Source organism: Neopelma chrysocephalum, unplaced genomic scaffold, assembly GCF_003984885.1.
Source record: "Neopelma chrysocephalum unplaced genomic scaffold, ASM398488v2 Primary Assembly neopelma1_73b, whole genome shotgun sequence".
In the NCBI taxonomy this organism is placed as follows: domain Eukaryota; kingdom Metazoa; phylum Chordata; class Aves; order Passeriformes; family Pipridae; genus Neopelma; species Neopelma chrysocephalum.
Window position 1 is genome coordinate 4,638,110 of NW_020897734.1, and position 13,272 is coordinate 4,651,381.

General features: G+C 42.2%; 1 protein-coding gene across 9 annotated transcripts in view; it reads right to left on the reverse strand.

Moving 5' to 3' along the window:
- The window catches only part of FGF13 (fibroblast growth factor 13), a 312,900-nt gene that overhangs the window by 45,653 nt on the left and 253,975 nt on the right, over positions 1-13,272 (reverse strand). For all 9 annotated transcript variants that reach the window (XM_027687255.1, XM_027687256.1, XM_027687260.1 and 6 more), the window contains one exon: positions 8,073-8,176. In XM_027687255.1, coding sequence (XP_027543056.1) covers positions 8,073-8,176 — 104 coding nt within the window. The remainder of the gene's footprint in view (positions 1-8,072; positions 8,177-13,272) is intronic.

The window sequence follows — 13,272 nt, forward strand, 5'->3', positions numbered from 1 at the left end:
TACAGAAAGATAAAAATACACAAAGAAATGTTTAATAAATTCACTCTGAATACCCCCACATGACAGATCTGTTGATGATGCCAGTCTGGATTGATGGATAGTCATTTTGTGGAACTGAACTGCCCTTTACTTACTTTTAGCACAAGAATTGACAAATTTTGTTTGTCCTAGCACTGCTGCAACAGCCGAAGCTCCGAGTCCTGTCCTGCAGGAGCAAGCACACACAAGACCAGGCCCAGGAACATGCATATGCAGGAACAGGCACACTTCCATCTCCTCAATCACCTTTTCCTGCAACCCATTCTCACCCCTGTCCCATACTCTCATCACAACCACTTTTTCCCTGTGGAGCTTTAACCATGGTTAGCTAACACTTTTGGGCATTTCTCATGAGAAGAGCAACAGCCTCCTGAAAATTGGCCCATAAGCAAAACATAACAGGATGCAGCAACAGGACTGACCAGCCAGGGCACATCTTTGTCATCTTGCTGGCTAACTGCAGGTACCTATGGGAGAGTATGAGAAAAACAGAATTTTATCTTCATATTCACACTTCCCCAGCCTCTGGTGATTGATGACTTCAGGGTACTTCTAAGCCAAACATAACGTCATTGTACTTTGCAGCATTTTTCTTTCAAGAATTTACCCAGGTGATGTTTGAACCCACAAAACTGATGGGATCCTCGGGATCCCATAGCAGCGAGTTCCCCAGCTGAACAACGCACTGCGTGGAAAACGCTTTCTGCAGATTTAGTAACCGTGATGAGTCCCTGCATTTCAGTGTCACCCTGGGTTAGTTCCTACTCTAGTTCTGAGTTTGTTTTCCAGTGCCAACCCACTCCTGTTGGTTTGGGGAGCCCTAGGAGGCTGTCTTTGATTGCCCCAGCATCCTTGTTTAGACGTTCATCCTCAGATGGGCGTTTGCAGCCAGCAGCAGGCTGCGAGTGCCGTCGGGGTGGGGTGAGCCATCTTGGGTCACAGAACGAGCGGAACGAGGCAGAAGCTCTGCTGAGTCACTGTGACAAGAGCTGCTCATTAGCTCAACCTGCAGCACGAGAAGGAGGGGAAAGCCCTTCTGGGCTTCCCAGGGGAGGCAGGCAGCTTTCTAGAAGGAAAGCAGGCTCAGGAAAGAAGCTGAGGTTTCATAATGGTATTTCCTTTTAATTAAGCCACATTCTAAAGAAACAGGGTCAGTTTGGAAAGTGATCTTGCTTCTGATCTTGAAGATATTTCACACATATTAGGAAAAATAAACAGCCTCAAAATTCCACATGAATACTAACATCCCAATTTTCCTAGTGAACTGAGCCCAGTTCTACAGGAAGCAGGCACAGATGCTACTGGTGTGCACGGACCTCTACACCCCACAGCCACCTACACTGCTGCTCACAAGGTGTATCACCTACACCAAATTTAGGAGAGAAAAGTGGAACACTTCTCCTTGGCTCTGCTGAATCATAGCAACGTAATCTGTCGTTTGGTATCTGAACACACAAACCCAACAGAACACGCCAAGAACCTGGCAGTGCTCTTACTCTCACACTTTGCAACTCACGCTGTCTGCTCAAGTCTTTATCTGCTTTACCACTCTTCCTTGCCAAACATGTTTTGCAATGTGACAAAGAGGAGTTGCGAGTATCCTCAAAGTCCTGGAACTCAGTATTCCTTGTTTGCTGGCCTGGGGCCAAAACACAATGCTGGAAGGGATTGGTGTGATCCAAGGTGCCAAACTATCAGGATTGAGTTCAGCTCCAGATTCTGCCAAGGCTTTATGTTTTGGCATCAAAGCAGTTTTGTGTCACAGTGACCCCAATCAGCAGAGCAACAGACTGAAAAACTGGGGGTTATAACCTGCATTGCTGTTTCATCCACACTTCTGAGCTCACTGACTCCCAAACTTCTGCTCTGAGCACCATCTGAAGCTTGAGCCTATAAGGACTTTCTGCCTTTTCACCCAAGGATTTTAGCATTGATTAGTAAATGACTAACAAAGAGACTGGATGTAATGTTAGTCTTTTATCTACTTTGCATGTATATTATTTATCTCATAGGACATTTAAACTCTTCTTGCAAAAACAGCAGTTTCATTGCTGATTTTTAACGGTGTCTCTGTTAGGAAACCATTGAACAGGTGTCTAACTGCAGGTCTGTAAGGATCTGTGCAGTGGACAGCCCTGAAGCATCACTCTCTCCTGCCTGGGCTCCTCTTATGGAGCCTCATCTGAGGAGGTGCTGAGTTTCCTCAGCTCCCATCACCTGCAGTAAGAGATGAATTCACATCAGCATCTCTGTGGATTTCAGATGCCTGGGGGATGACTTGTGGAGAAAAGAAGCATAATAGCTTCAAGACTTTCAGCTTACTGAATCTCCTAATAATTCTCCCATGGGAGGCTTATGCCCTCCCCACTTCTCTGCTGGAGACAGCAGGCAACCTGTCTTCAGAAATCTGGAATCACACTGATCCAAGCAGAGACAAGCTCCTGAAAAAAACAGCACCCATCTCTTGACCCCACCACTCATCAACTGCACATATCATTTAGACCAGCACAGATCTCATTCAGGGAGACCTGCTGCAGGAAACCACTCTGCTTCCCCAGGGACCTGACCCCCAGGAGGGTCCCACATCACAGAGCGGGGCCAGACAGGCACAGAGAGCTCAGCCACAGGCTACGGGTCTCTTCAGCAAGAGAGACAAATCCATGAGCAGTGGGCTCTGCAGGCATAGTCCAGCTCACAACTAACCCCAAAAACTCACGGGTGGACTCCCTGGTAACGGGCTGAGCCCATGAGCACAGCCTGAGCCAGGGAGTGCCCGTTCAGGAGCAGTATCAGGAGCCTGTGATGCTACATGAAGACCTGCCAAGCTTCCCAGTGCCAGACACCAGCCAGCATTCACCTCGGTGCTGCAACACTGCTGTAAGACTGAACCAAAGTTCACTGCTTGCATCCACTGAGCTGCTGGCATCATTTAGAGCGGTGTCCATGGCTGAAGGTGTCAGAAAACATTTATCACCTCAGGCTGGTCCTACAATGCCTGGGAACCTCCTTAGAGCATGCTCCTGCCCCAGTGTTGATCCCACACCTTGCCTGTGGGGCAGTGGGAGCAGTCAGGGCTGTCAGCACACATCAGGTCACAGGAGGGCTAGAGCAGCCCTCCACACTGGGAGGATGTTGCATGTTTATCCAGCACAGAACAAGTTGTTGTGATGAAAAGCAAAACGTGCTGTGGCTGTACCTAAGCCTCTGCCATTGAAAAGAATGAATTGTGTTAAAGTGTATTCTGCACTTGAGCATTCATGGTAAAAAATGATTTATACTGACATGCAAATTTAACTAGATGAAGCTTTTGATTATTTCCCCTATCTCTTGGTTTGTGCTATTTCTCTGAGGTAGAAAAATGCTCTTTTCCGGTAATTCATTATAAATGCCCCAGCCATTCCCATTAGCTACAGCAGGTCTCCACTGCACTGCTCATTATTAATATATGCACAAACTTCTCTTCTTTCCAACTCACCAAAACCAATTTTTGAACCACTCTGAGAATTTAATCACATTTCAGTTCTCTTGGCTACAATCAACATGCATGCTTCACACAATATTTACTTTCTGTGCAGGTACCAAACTTATATATGACCATTTATTTTACATAGGAGGGACAATGTTAGCTGAATGCTCTCTTAGGGCAAATTGTACGTAAAACTCTGCACAGGGTATTATACCAAAGTGCTCCTTAAACCCATGCTAACTGCATCAAGTGACATCAGACAAGAAATGGCAAAATTAAGCACTATTAACTCAAAAAATATTGGACATCCTAGAATAGTTAAGAAAGCCAGCACAAACAACACTTCCTAACAACCATCCTACAAAAGGCTGAATGCCCTGAATTTCCAGTAAAAGAGCTGAAAGGCTGTAGGACAGATGGACAGACTGGATCCTATCATACATGGTCAGGGCAAAGGACCACTCTTAGCTAAGGGCTCTCTCCAACCTGGGAGAAGCTGCAAGCTTACTTGCCTAGGACATTATTAAATTAAATGCTTTGGTAAAACACAGGAACCCAGAACAAGACAAGATGGGAAACAAACCCTCTTAACAAGCTGAGCTGCATAGCTTTTGAGACCAGCCAGAAACGTGCAATGAGCAGCACATATTTTCCTGTTTCTGACAATGTATCCAGGCTAAACAAGTGCACAATTACCTTACCTGGGCTGAAATGTTCTACAGGAGAAAGATGCATTTCACTGACAATCATTAAATGATTTTTAAAACTCTAACACGATGGTTCATGGTAAATACACAGCTAGATGTTGGCAGGCTGTTTTTTAAACTTGCTGTATTCTGGGTAATGTTTCAGCCTATGCAGAATCCAAGCAGTACAACCAATTCTCTTCACCCACATACACACCTTCCCCTTAAGGAACTTCACTCAGCTGCTGCTCTGTATCACTGTGAGCCTCCTCTGTCACATCACCATCACTTTAATGAGAAAGCAATAGCTCTAGGACTACATGTCTGACAAACAGATCCTTAAAATATTTTCCACTCTTTTGTTCAAGACAATGAAAGAACACAAGGAATTCATAGAGAATGAAACCTGAAAACTCGAGTATAGTGTGTATGGTGCTCATTTGAAAGATGTGGTCATTCATAGAAAGAAAAATAAGATAAAATACAAAAGGGCATGATTCCTGATGCAGTTACGTAAGACAGCAGTGCCATAACACTGTTTAAGTCATCTTGCAGCAGCATGGCACCGGTGTAAGGAGGCATGAATCAAATCCTATCTTTCCATTTTAAATGGCTGCTCAAGCACCAAGAGCTGCAGCTTCAAATTGCTCTGAATAATGTCCCTGCAAATAAAATTGAGAGGGTGGGTTCAGCTTGGGAGGTTCAGTCACACAACTCCCATGGACTTTGGTAGGAAACTGGCTGTAGAAAAAACCCACAAATATGGTGTTCTTCTGTGATATGGAGACACATGTTCCAGCCAGTGTGGACAGGATCCACACACTGCTTGGAGCACAATGGGCTGCTGGGAGGACCAGGGTCGCTTCCCTTCCCTGCAGTCCAGGACTTTCAATGTGCTTCTATAACAAATGTAGATATTTATATATTTAACATAATATCTTTCTTTTGCTTAGCTGAGTTGCTGCCTTGTCCCCAAGGAGCTTTTATCATTACATTAAAAATCTTATTTTTGCTCTAACTGACAGATGCCGCAAACTATCCATAAACTCTGGCAGCCAACTACAGGTATCCGTTCTCTGCAGGTTTATTACACATCACTGACCCCCAAGGAGCAAATTCACCTCATTCTTGAGTGCAGTCACTGGAAAAGAAGCAAACTACACCTCAGGCTACCTCTGAGGTTGGATACCTGGATCCTCCTCTGCACAGACACAAGTGCTGGAATCACAACAGAACTAAAAGCAAGTGATCATGACATAGATCACAATATTCTCCCTCCCTATTACATTGCACCATCAATGCTAATTTTATTTCTCTCTGGAAATGGTGCATGCAACTATCTGTCATAGTTATTTACAATTTAAGTACATTTCTATTTCCCTTTGTTCTCTTGCTTCAGGAATTTGACAGTGTTTTGTGGGGCTTTTGCACTTGATCAATCCCATGTTGCCATCTGTCTGCTCCTGACAAATCCCATTCAGGAACACATCCCTCTATGGGCTTGGAAACCCTCAGGATGTGTAGATGGCTGTCACTTACTTGAGCTGATCTGTTTCCCAGATTCCCTGGTGGCATTCCTTGAACAGGTGAGTGTTCAGCTGGTATAAATCAGCTGAGCTCTCCTGGGACTCATTTATACCAACCAAGAATACAGCCCAAAATATAGAGCTCATTTCCCATGCATCAGACTGTCAGACTGTATCCCTTGCTGAAAGGACCATTATCAGCAAAAGAAGTGCTAGAAACACTTAAAAAATACTACTGGAACTGGATTCTGGCAACCTTTTCACACAGCAGGTGAAGTAGGGGAAGATGCTCCTCACCAGGCCTTGTTGACACCCTGGGCTCATTGACAGACACGAGTCGGTTTTGCCCACCAAGAGTTTCTTGCAATTATTATAAAGCACAAGACAATGAAACCAGAAAGCATCAGAGGATAACCCCAAAATTATTGAAAACTCGGGTGGCAACTTTCTTTGGAAAAGTAGATTGAAATTTAATGGACACCTGTCTTTGTGAAGAGTATTTAAAATACGAATGTGAGACATAACAACACAACAAAAGTCTGTTTAAGGCCTTGCCAAGCCCATCAAGTTCAAGAATACAAGAATAAATGTAAGAAAATATAGTTGTCTAATAAAACCCCCAAAATGACCACTGATAGAGATATATCACCAGTTAATTTTGCAATGGCATAAACCATTAAATTCACAGATACTAAAGGATTCAAGGAAGACACTATTCATGGTAACATAATCTCATGAAGAACTATCCCTAATCAATGCAAATAATAAAAATTACAACTGAAGTGAATCTCTGAGCTCTGACTAAGATGTCTAGATGCCCACCAAGCGAAAAGTTGGATTTAATCCAAATCAGAGTTATATTCTGTCCTTTCTTCTCACGTCAAGGGATACTAGAAGTGATACTTCGTTCTCTCAGTGGTCAAGACTCACAATGAGAAGTTACTGCTATATTGTAGGTTAACAGGGGCAGAATCCACCCTCATCCCGTCTTCTTTGCAAAACCAGATTTGATTTTCCCAGAATATTTGCAATGAAAGAACTGACCCGCTCAAACTAAGCACGGCAAGGAAATTTTGCTTTATGCAGCAACCTCTCTACCCCACCTCGAGACACAACTTGAGGTAACGCTCCCCGAGGTGGGACTGAGCCCACAGAAGCCAGCACAGCACGACCTGGTGCTCTCTGGGGGAGGGAGCAGCCAGAAAGGACCGCGACTGCAGACACTGCTGTGAATAAAAACACGGCGCAGTCAAAGGTACATTTGCAGTGCAAATGTAAATGACACTGAGCAGTCACAGGACTGTGACCACACAGGATTAGCGGACTTTGCACGTTCTGGCTGTGTGGCTACAGCCCTACAAACAAGCCTATGGATTAACCACACTAAGCAAACAGCCAGACTGAAAAAGAAAGCAGAGTTCGATGCCGTTCACTGAAATGTTACTTTGTCCCGCAGCAACGCCAGCTCTAATTTGCTTTGGCTCTGCAGATACAGGAGGAAAAATATGCAAAGCTGCCCCTTGTCCCAGCTATCAGGATTGCAAAATAAATGAGAGATTTGAATAAGTTTACTTAATTGTTATCAGTATTAAGGGAATCATTCATAAAAGAGAATAATTCGCAGAAGATAATAAATTACGTTTTCCTCTATTTTCCTCCTTGGGAAAAATCTATTAAGACTTTATAATTAAAACTCCTGAACATAGTTCAACTAAATGTTTTTAATTGAAAACCAGCCTATTTTTTAAAATGTCTTTTTTTCTTCTTTTTTTCACAAAAACACTGTTTGCTCTTGTAAGAAATGTCACTGAAAATTATTTACTGACATTCTTCATCAAAACTCCGAATAAAACAGTTCTTTACTCACTCAGCAACTTGAAGCCATAAAATTTCTATTTGAAAATCCTGGCCAAACAAAAAAAACTACTTTCTCTAATCCCTTTTAATAACAGTAACACAGATTATACAGGAAGATATAAAATGTGTTCAGGCATGCATGTGATACATGAGTTGTCCCTTCCCCTCCATACTCTGCACTGATTAGCCCAATCAGTTCACAGTACCAAGAGAGAGGATCCTTTTTGTTTTTTGGTTTTGGGTGTGGTTTTTTATATATTTCACACTTCAGGACTATTAGTTTGCATCAAAGGCACCACACTCTGATTTCATACATCCATATGTATTCCTAAGGGAAACAGAATAATAAGCTAGAACCAGACCATCACCACTGCACTGAATTTGCTGTCAAATCTCATGTCTATAGATTATAAGCAGATTCCTTGGAATAGTAAATTACATATTTACTAAGTTCTTGACGCAATTTCACCGAGAACAGAATTAAAAATGTTTACTTACTGATGTATATAGGTATCCTTCACTGTTCATTGCCAGATATAATTTTGTTTGAACCCCCTGAATCGCCACCACTCGTAAACCCACAGGTATGAGGTTAAACAAAGCTAGGAGAGAAAGGAGATGGAGAGCAAAATTAATCCTTCAGAGTATGCAGATTAGATAGAAAATTAAACCACAACTACCAGAACCAAATAAAAAATGTCTATTCATGCATATATCAATTTCTGTGAGTGCTACAGGGCAATTCTGCTACTGTCATGTTCTTCTATAGCAATTTCCACCAATATCTCAGAAATTACGTGAGGGTATCAATGTATCTCCCTCATCCTCAAGATGGTGAATTGAAAGTACTGACAGCTAAAAGGACTTACCTGCCTCATGAGCAGAATCCAGGGTCTGCTGAGTAGAACTAAATATACTTAATTTGTTTGGGGTTTTTTTGACAGTAAGTGCAAAAAGAAAACAAAAAGAAATCCAGAAACAAACATAAAGTTTTTCAAGATGATCAAATTTTTTTTTTTTTTATTTTCAGATCAAATTCAGTAAACATTTTGACCAAAGGAAGGAGGAAGATGATTAAAAACCATCATTAACATCTCAAAATGCTTCCACTCAAAACTCAGTGGGGTTTTCTTTTTCCTCTTTTTAGAGGAGAACAGGTTTGAAAGAACAGAGTTAAATAAATTCAAAATGAAATTACAGCATATTCTTTAGATCAAGCCCTGAATCTGTGCTTTCAAAACTGAGCTGCTTCAAATGTTCTGCTTGTGTTTATGCTTGTATACATGGTAATAGTGGCAGTATTTATAAGCAGAGAAGTGTCTCTTCAAAAAATGAAGATTCTGGTTTGTAAAGTGGCAAATTAAAAAAAAAAAGTAAAAAAACAAAAAAAAAAGCAAAGCTCTGCCATAGCTTGGATTCATGGATACATTAAAATTGAACACAAGCAATAAAGCACTGAATACAGTACTCCATGTTCACTATGTAGGATTAAAAATAAAGGGGAGTTAAGAAAAGTTATCATAATCCAAAACATCTCCTTCCAGTCTGTAGTATAAATGCAGAGATAGGATAAAGTAATTTCAAACTGCCTCTCATTTCCAATGATTTATTACTTGGCTGGAAAACTCTGGTCTGCTTCAGGCTGAAGTTTGATATTTATGATCACTGTCTGAAGCCAATTTAAAACTGAATTATGAATTTGAAATATTTTTATTTTTTTCAAAAGTATAAGCTAAGAGTTATGACCCCTTATAATCCTTTTTCAGCCTGAAAACCCCCGAATGGCCATATTTTATTAAAAAAGAAATTTACAGCTGGCCAGCATTTAATACAGATCCTAAATTCTGGGTGTGGGATTGCCAAATGCCCTGAAGTTGGGCACTGCATTTCCTACAATGGTCAAACGTAGCAGAAAAGGTGGAAATATCCAGAACTAACAAATGAATGTAGGATTTCATAAAATCTGTGTTTTTCTTTCCCTCTCATATGGGAGTGTGTACATGCAGGCACAAACACACACACACACATGCAGACCCTCCTCACATTCGTCTCAAGCACAAAGTCAACACAAGTGACTTTCTCTCTTCACTAAAACAAAACCCTCTAATTCTGTGCAGTATTTGGTAAAAGAATCTTAGATTTTCAGTAAGGGAAATGGATTTTTCATTCGTTCTATCAACTGCTTGAGTTTATTTGGGGGAGAAAATATTCCCCTTCTGACACATTAAATATTCCCTTGGAGAGCCCTCTTTTGCAGCTCAACCCCAAAAAGCAGCATCTGATCTTTGTGTAGGCTGAAGAGCACAATTTAAAGCTCAGTATCCAGGCAGAACCTGCAGGTCTCTTTTGAAAAATGATTTCCTAATGGCACATTTACAAGTAGGGCAGGTGTTTGGGTATTTTCAGCACAAGGGTCTGAGCACGGATTCCACTACGAACAGTGCTACAAACTTGTCAGTAACCAGCTGAGGACAGGGCAACGCCTGGGACAGCTGAGAAGACACAGCTACCAGGAGCCACAGAGACAGGCTTTAGTAAGGGCTTCCTGGCTGTGCTTTGCTGGGCAAAGTGAGCAGATATGAGTCTGAGTGACTCCTGCCAGAGGAGGGCTGGGGCACCCACTCTAGTGGGTGCTCAGCTGCTTCCCTCAGCAGCAGAACATTTTCCTGCCATAAACGTACCCGCTCTATTTTGAGGCAAGATGAGGGTTAGGCACACTCAGAAGCTGGTTTAAACTTCAGTGGGATGAAACAGCTGCTGTGGCACAGACTGTTGGAATTTGAGAAAGGGCTGCTAGGGGGGGTGATGCTGACTCTGCTGAAGCAGAGAGGGAGCGGCTGTTGGAGGGGTGCATACTCTGCCCTGTGCCAGCACAGCCAGACATCCCACCCCAGCTGCTGCCTCCAGGGAGAGGGGACATTAGCACTGCACCAGAAAAGGGACTGTTCCCTTTAGCAGCAGCTGTTATTCTCACTGTCCCTGCACAGCAGCAAGTCCAAATCTGGCTTCTGGAACAGTGAGTGGCCTGTCCATGTCAGTGGATGCTGATGGCACCCACAGCAGAGCCACACAGCCCCACGTCTCCAAGTCCCCAGTGCCACAGACAACAGGATGCAGGTGCTATCACATTTCTAGGGGATGATCATCATGTGGGCAGGTATGACAGAAAGGGTGGCAAAAAAGCCACAGGAAAATAAATTACTTGCTACTGTAATCAGTTGGTGTCAGCATAAAATAATGCAAAGCTATTTGCATCCTAGTCTTTCCCTATTACATTTGTGCTATTTAAAATAAGGATTTAATATCCATCCTAATGAAAAACTTAGCGATACCTAAGGGAGAGATGATCTTTGCCATGGCCCTTGTGCAATACAAGCTGACTTAGAAATAAAGCTGCAAAACAAGAGGCAGCAGGCCACAGCTGAATTTATGAACGTATACGTTACTGTGAAGTCTGTGCCAGTCTTGGCTTGGCCACCTGGACTTTCGTATGCTTTCTGCAGAATATTGTTTCCTATATTTCCTTATTTTATCAGTCTTGAAATCTTTTTGTCTTGCCAAAACTGGGGAATAAATTCTGCCTTTATTTAAACCCTTGCCCTATTTAACATACCTAATGAGTAAAAATCTGTCTCTCAGCCAGGAGATCCTTTCCACATGGCATTTCCTCAAATCACACGGAATCTTGGCTAAAACTGAGGCCTGATGAGTGCTATGGCTCCTTAAATCCATGTTTCACTTTCTGCCTAAATTTTGCTCCAAACTCTCATCTTTCTTTTAAGCTCCCTGCCGTTGTGGATGCAAACTTGTTTTTGTGAACCCTGCATGCAGCAGCGGGTCTGCAGAGCTTGAAATAATCGCTCCCAAGTCAGGAGCTGAAGGGGAGTTTCGGGCAAACTTCCCACCCAGCTCCAGGTAACAAACGATGGAGAAGGTGGATCCTGGCCCCAGGCTGCTGTTGGGAGCACAAAACACAGCTGGTTACGGGGGGCTGCAAGCTCTTCCTGTCCCTACCATACACAGGGAAGAATAATTGCTTTTGGAGGGGGCTACAAGTCCTGTGGCTTCCCTGCAGTGCACAAAAATAGACTAAATGAGCGATGTCTCTGCAGACACCAGAAGAAAGGATTTTAGAGGGTCTGATCTGCTAAGTATTCATGTTAGCAAGGGCTGGGGGGAAGCACCTTATGTGGACTCTGACCTGCAGCACAATCAGTCTCTCTTACTAGTTCTATTAAAATATTGCAATTAAAATTAATTCAGGACTGCAGGACACCAAGAGCCATACACTTACCTTACATAAAAGAGGAGTATAATATTTTTTTTATGATAAAACCCTCCTCTGTTCTGCTCAGCTGCAATCAGTTCTGGGATACTTCCATTATATTTAAGTATTCAGCATTTTGGAAGGCTGGTATACACAAACAAGGAGTTTTTATGATTTGCTTAGTAATCTATCAGGTTATGGTCAATTTAAGGACACAGTGAGAATAAAGATATCTTAGAAAAAGACATATTTGTATTTCCATAAATTTTATCTTGTTTCAAATCTCAGAATCCCTATTAGAGGGATCCCAAGCCAAGTATTTGGATGAAACAACCAAAAAAATAAATCAGTATTTGCAATTTCAGATATTTGCTTTGGTAAATTAAAAGTTTATAGCAATATCACACTTGGGTGGAAAGAGGAAGCTTTGCCTATTTCCTCATCTTTTTTTTAAGATAATTAACAGAATTACCCCAAAATCCTGAACAATCTGTACTGACTTTTAAAATCTTAAATATCAGGTCATTTACTTGAAAGAAAAGCACTGGTTAAGGTCCATAAGGACCATTCTTAAGGTAAATTTTGTGGCTGCACTAGGAGAACTGTATAAGGTGGCAGCAGCCATCACCACTGCACTGATGTGGTCTCTGCAGGTGATGATGGGACCCGGAGCCAGACCTCAGGTGTCCCCCCAGGTCCTCACTGTCCCTTATGGCCCAGCACCTCCGGGGGCTCCAGGGGGGACCTCCTCCCACAGGGAAATCAGCCCCCTCCTCTCACTGAGAAGGTACCACAGGAATGCAAAAAAGATTGAAGAGGGTGTGGGAAAAGGATGGGAGCAAGTGATGGGGCAAATAAGATGCAATATCTTCTATTGCATCAAGTGCTCACTCTGCCATATTTGAGTGCCCTGTAAAATGAAATGATGTTTCACCTGCAAATGCTTTTCATATGAAATGATGCCACTGAAATCAGTGCTTTTTATTAATTAACAAGGAGGGTCTGTGCGTGGATTTTTGGTTTGTCATCTAAGTGGCCTGAAATACCTTCTTAAAACTCCTTGCATTTGTTACAAAAATGTAGTTTAAGCTAAACAATACAACTACGTGAAACCCTTAAATATTTTATATACACACGTCAAATCTATTCTCTAGTCGTCTTGTCTTGTTTTTTATTAATTCTCAAAGTTCTAAAAAATTCCCAACAACCAACAACCAAAAATGCCCGAAGCTTCTTCACAGAAAAGCTGAGGGAAATCTGGTGGAAAGTTGATGGTATAATTAAGTTTAGAAGAAGCAAAAAATAACAATAATAGGGAAATGTGAACTTTAAAATGATGATGAACTCTCATTGTGTGAAATAACATGGCTCTGTTTGAATGAGCCCCTGTTTAGGAGTGGAGATAGCGTTATTCTATTTCAGGCACTCTGA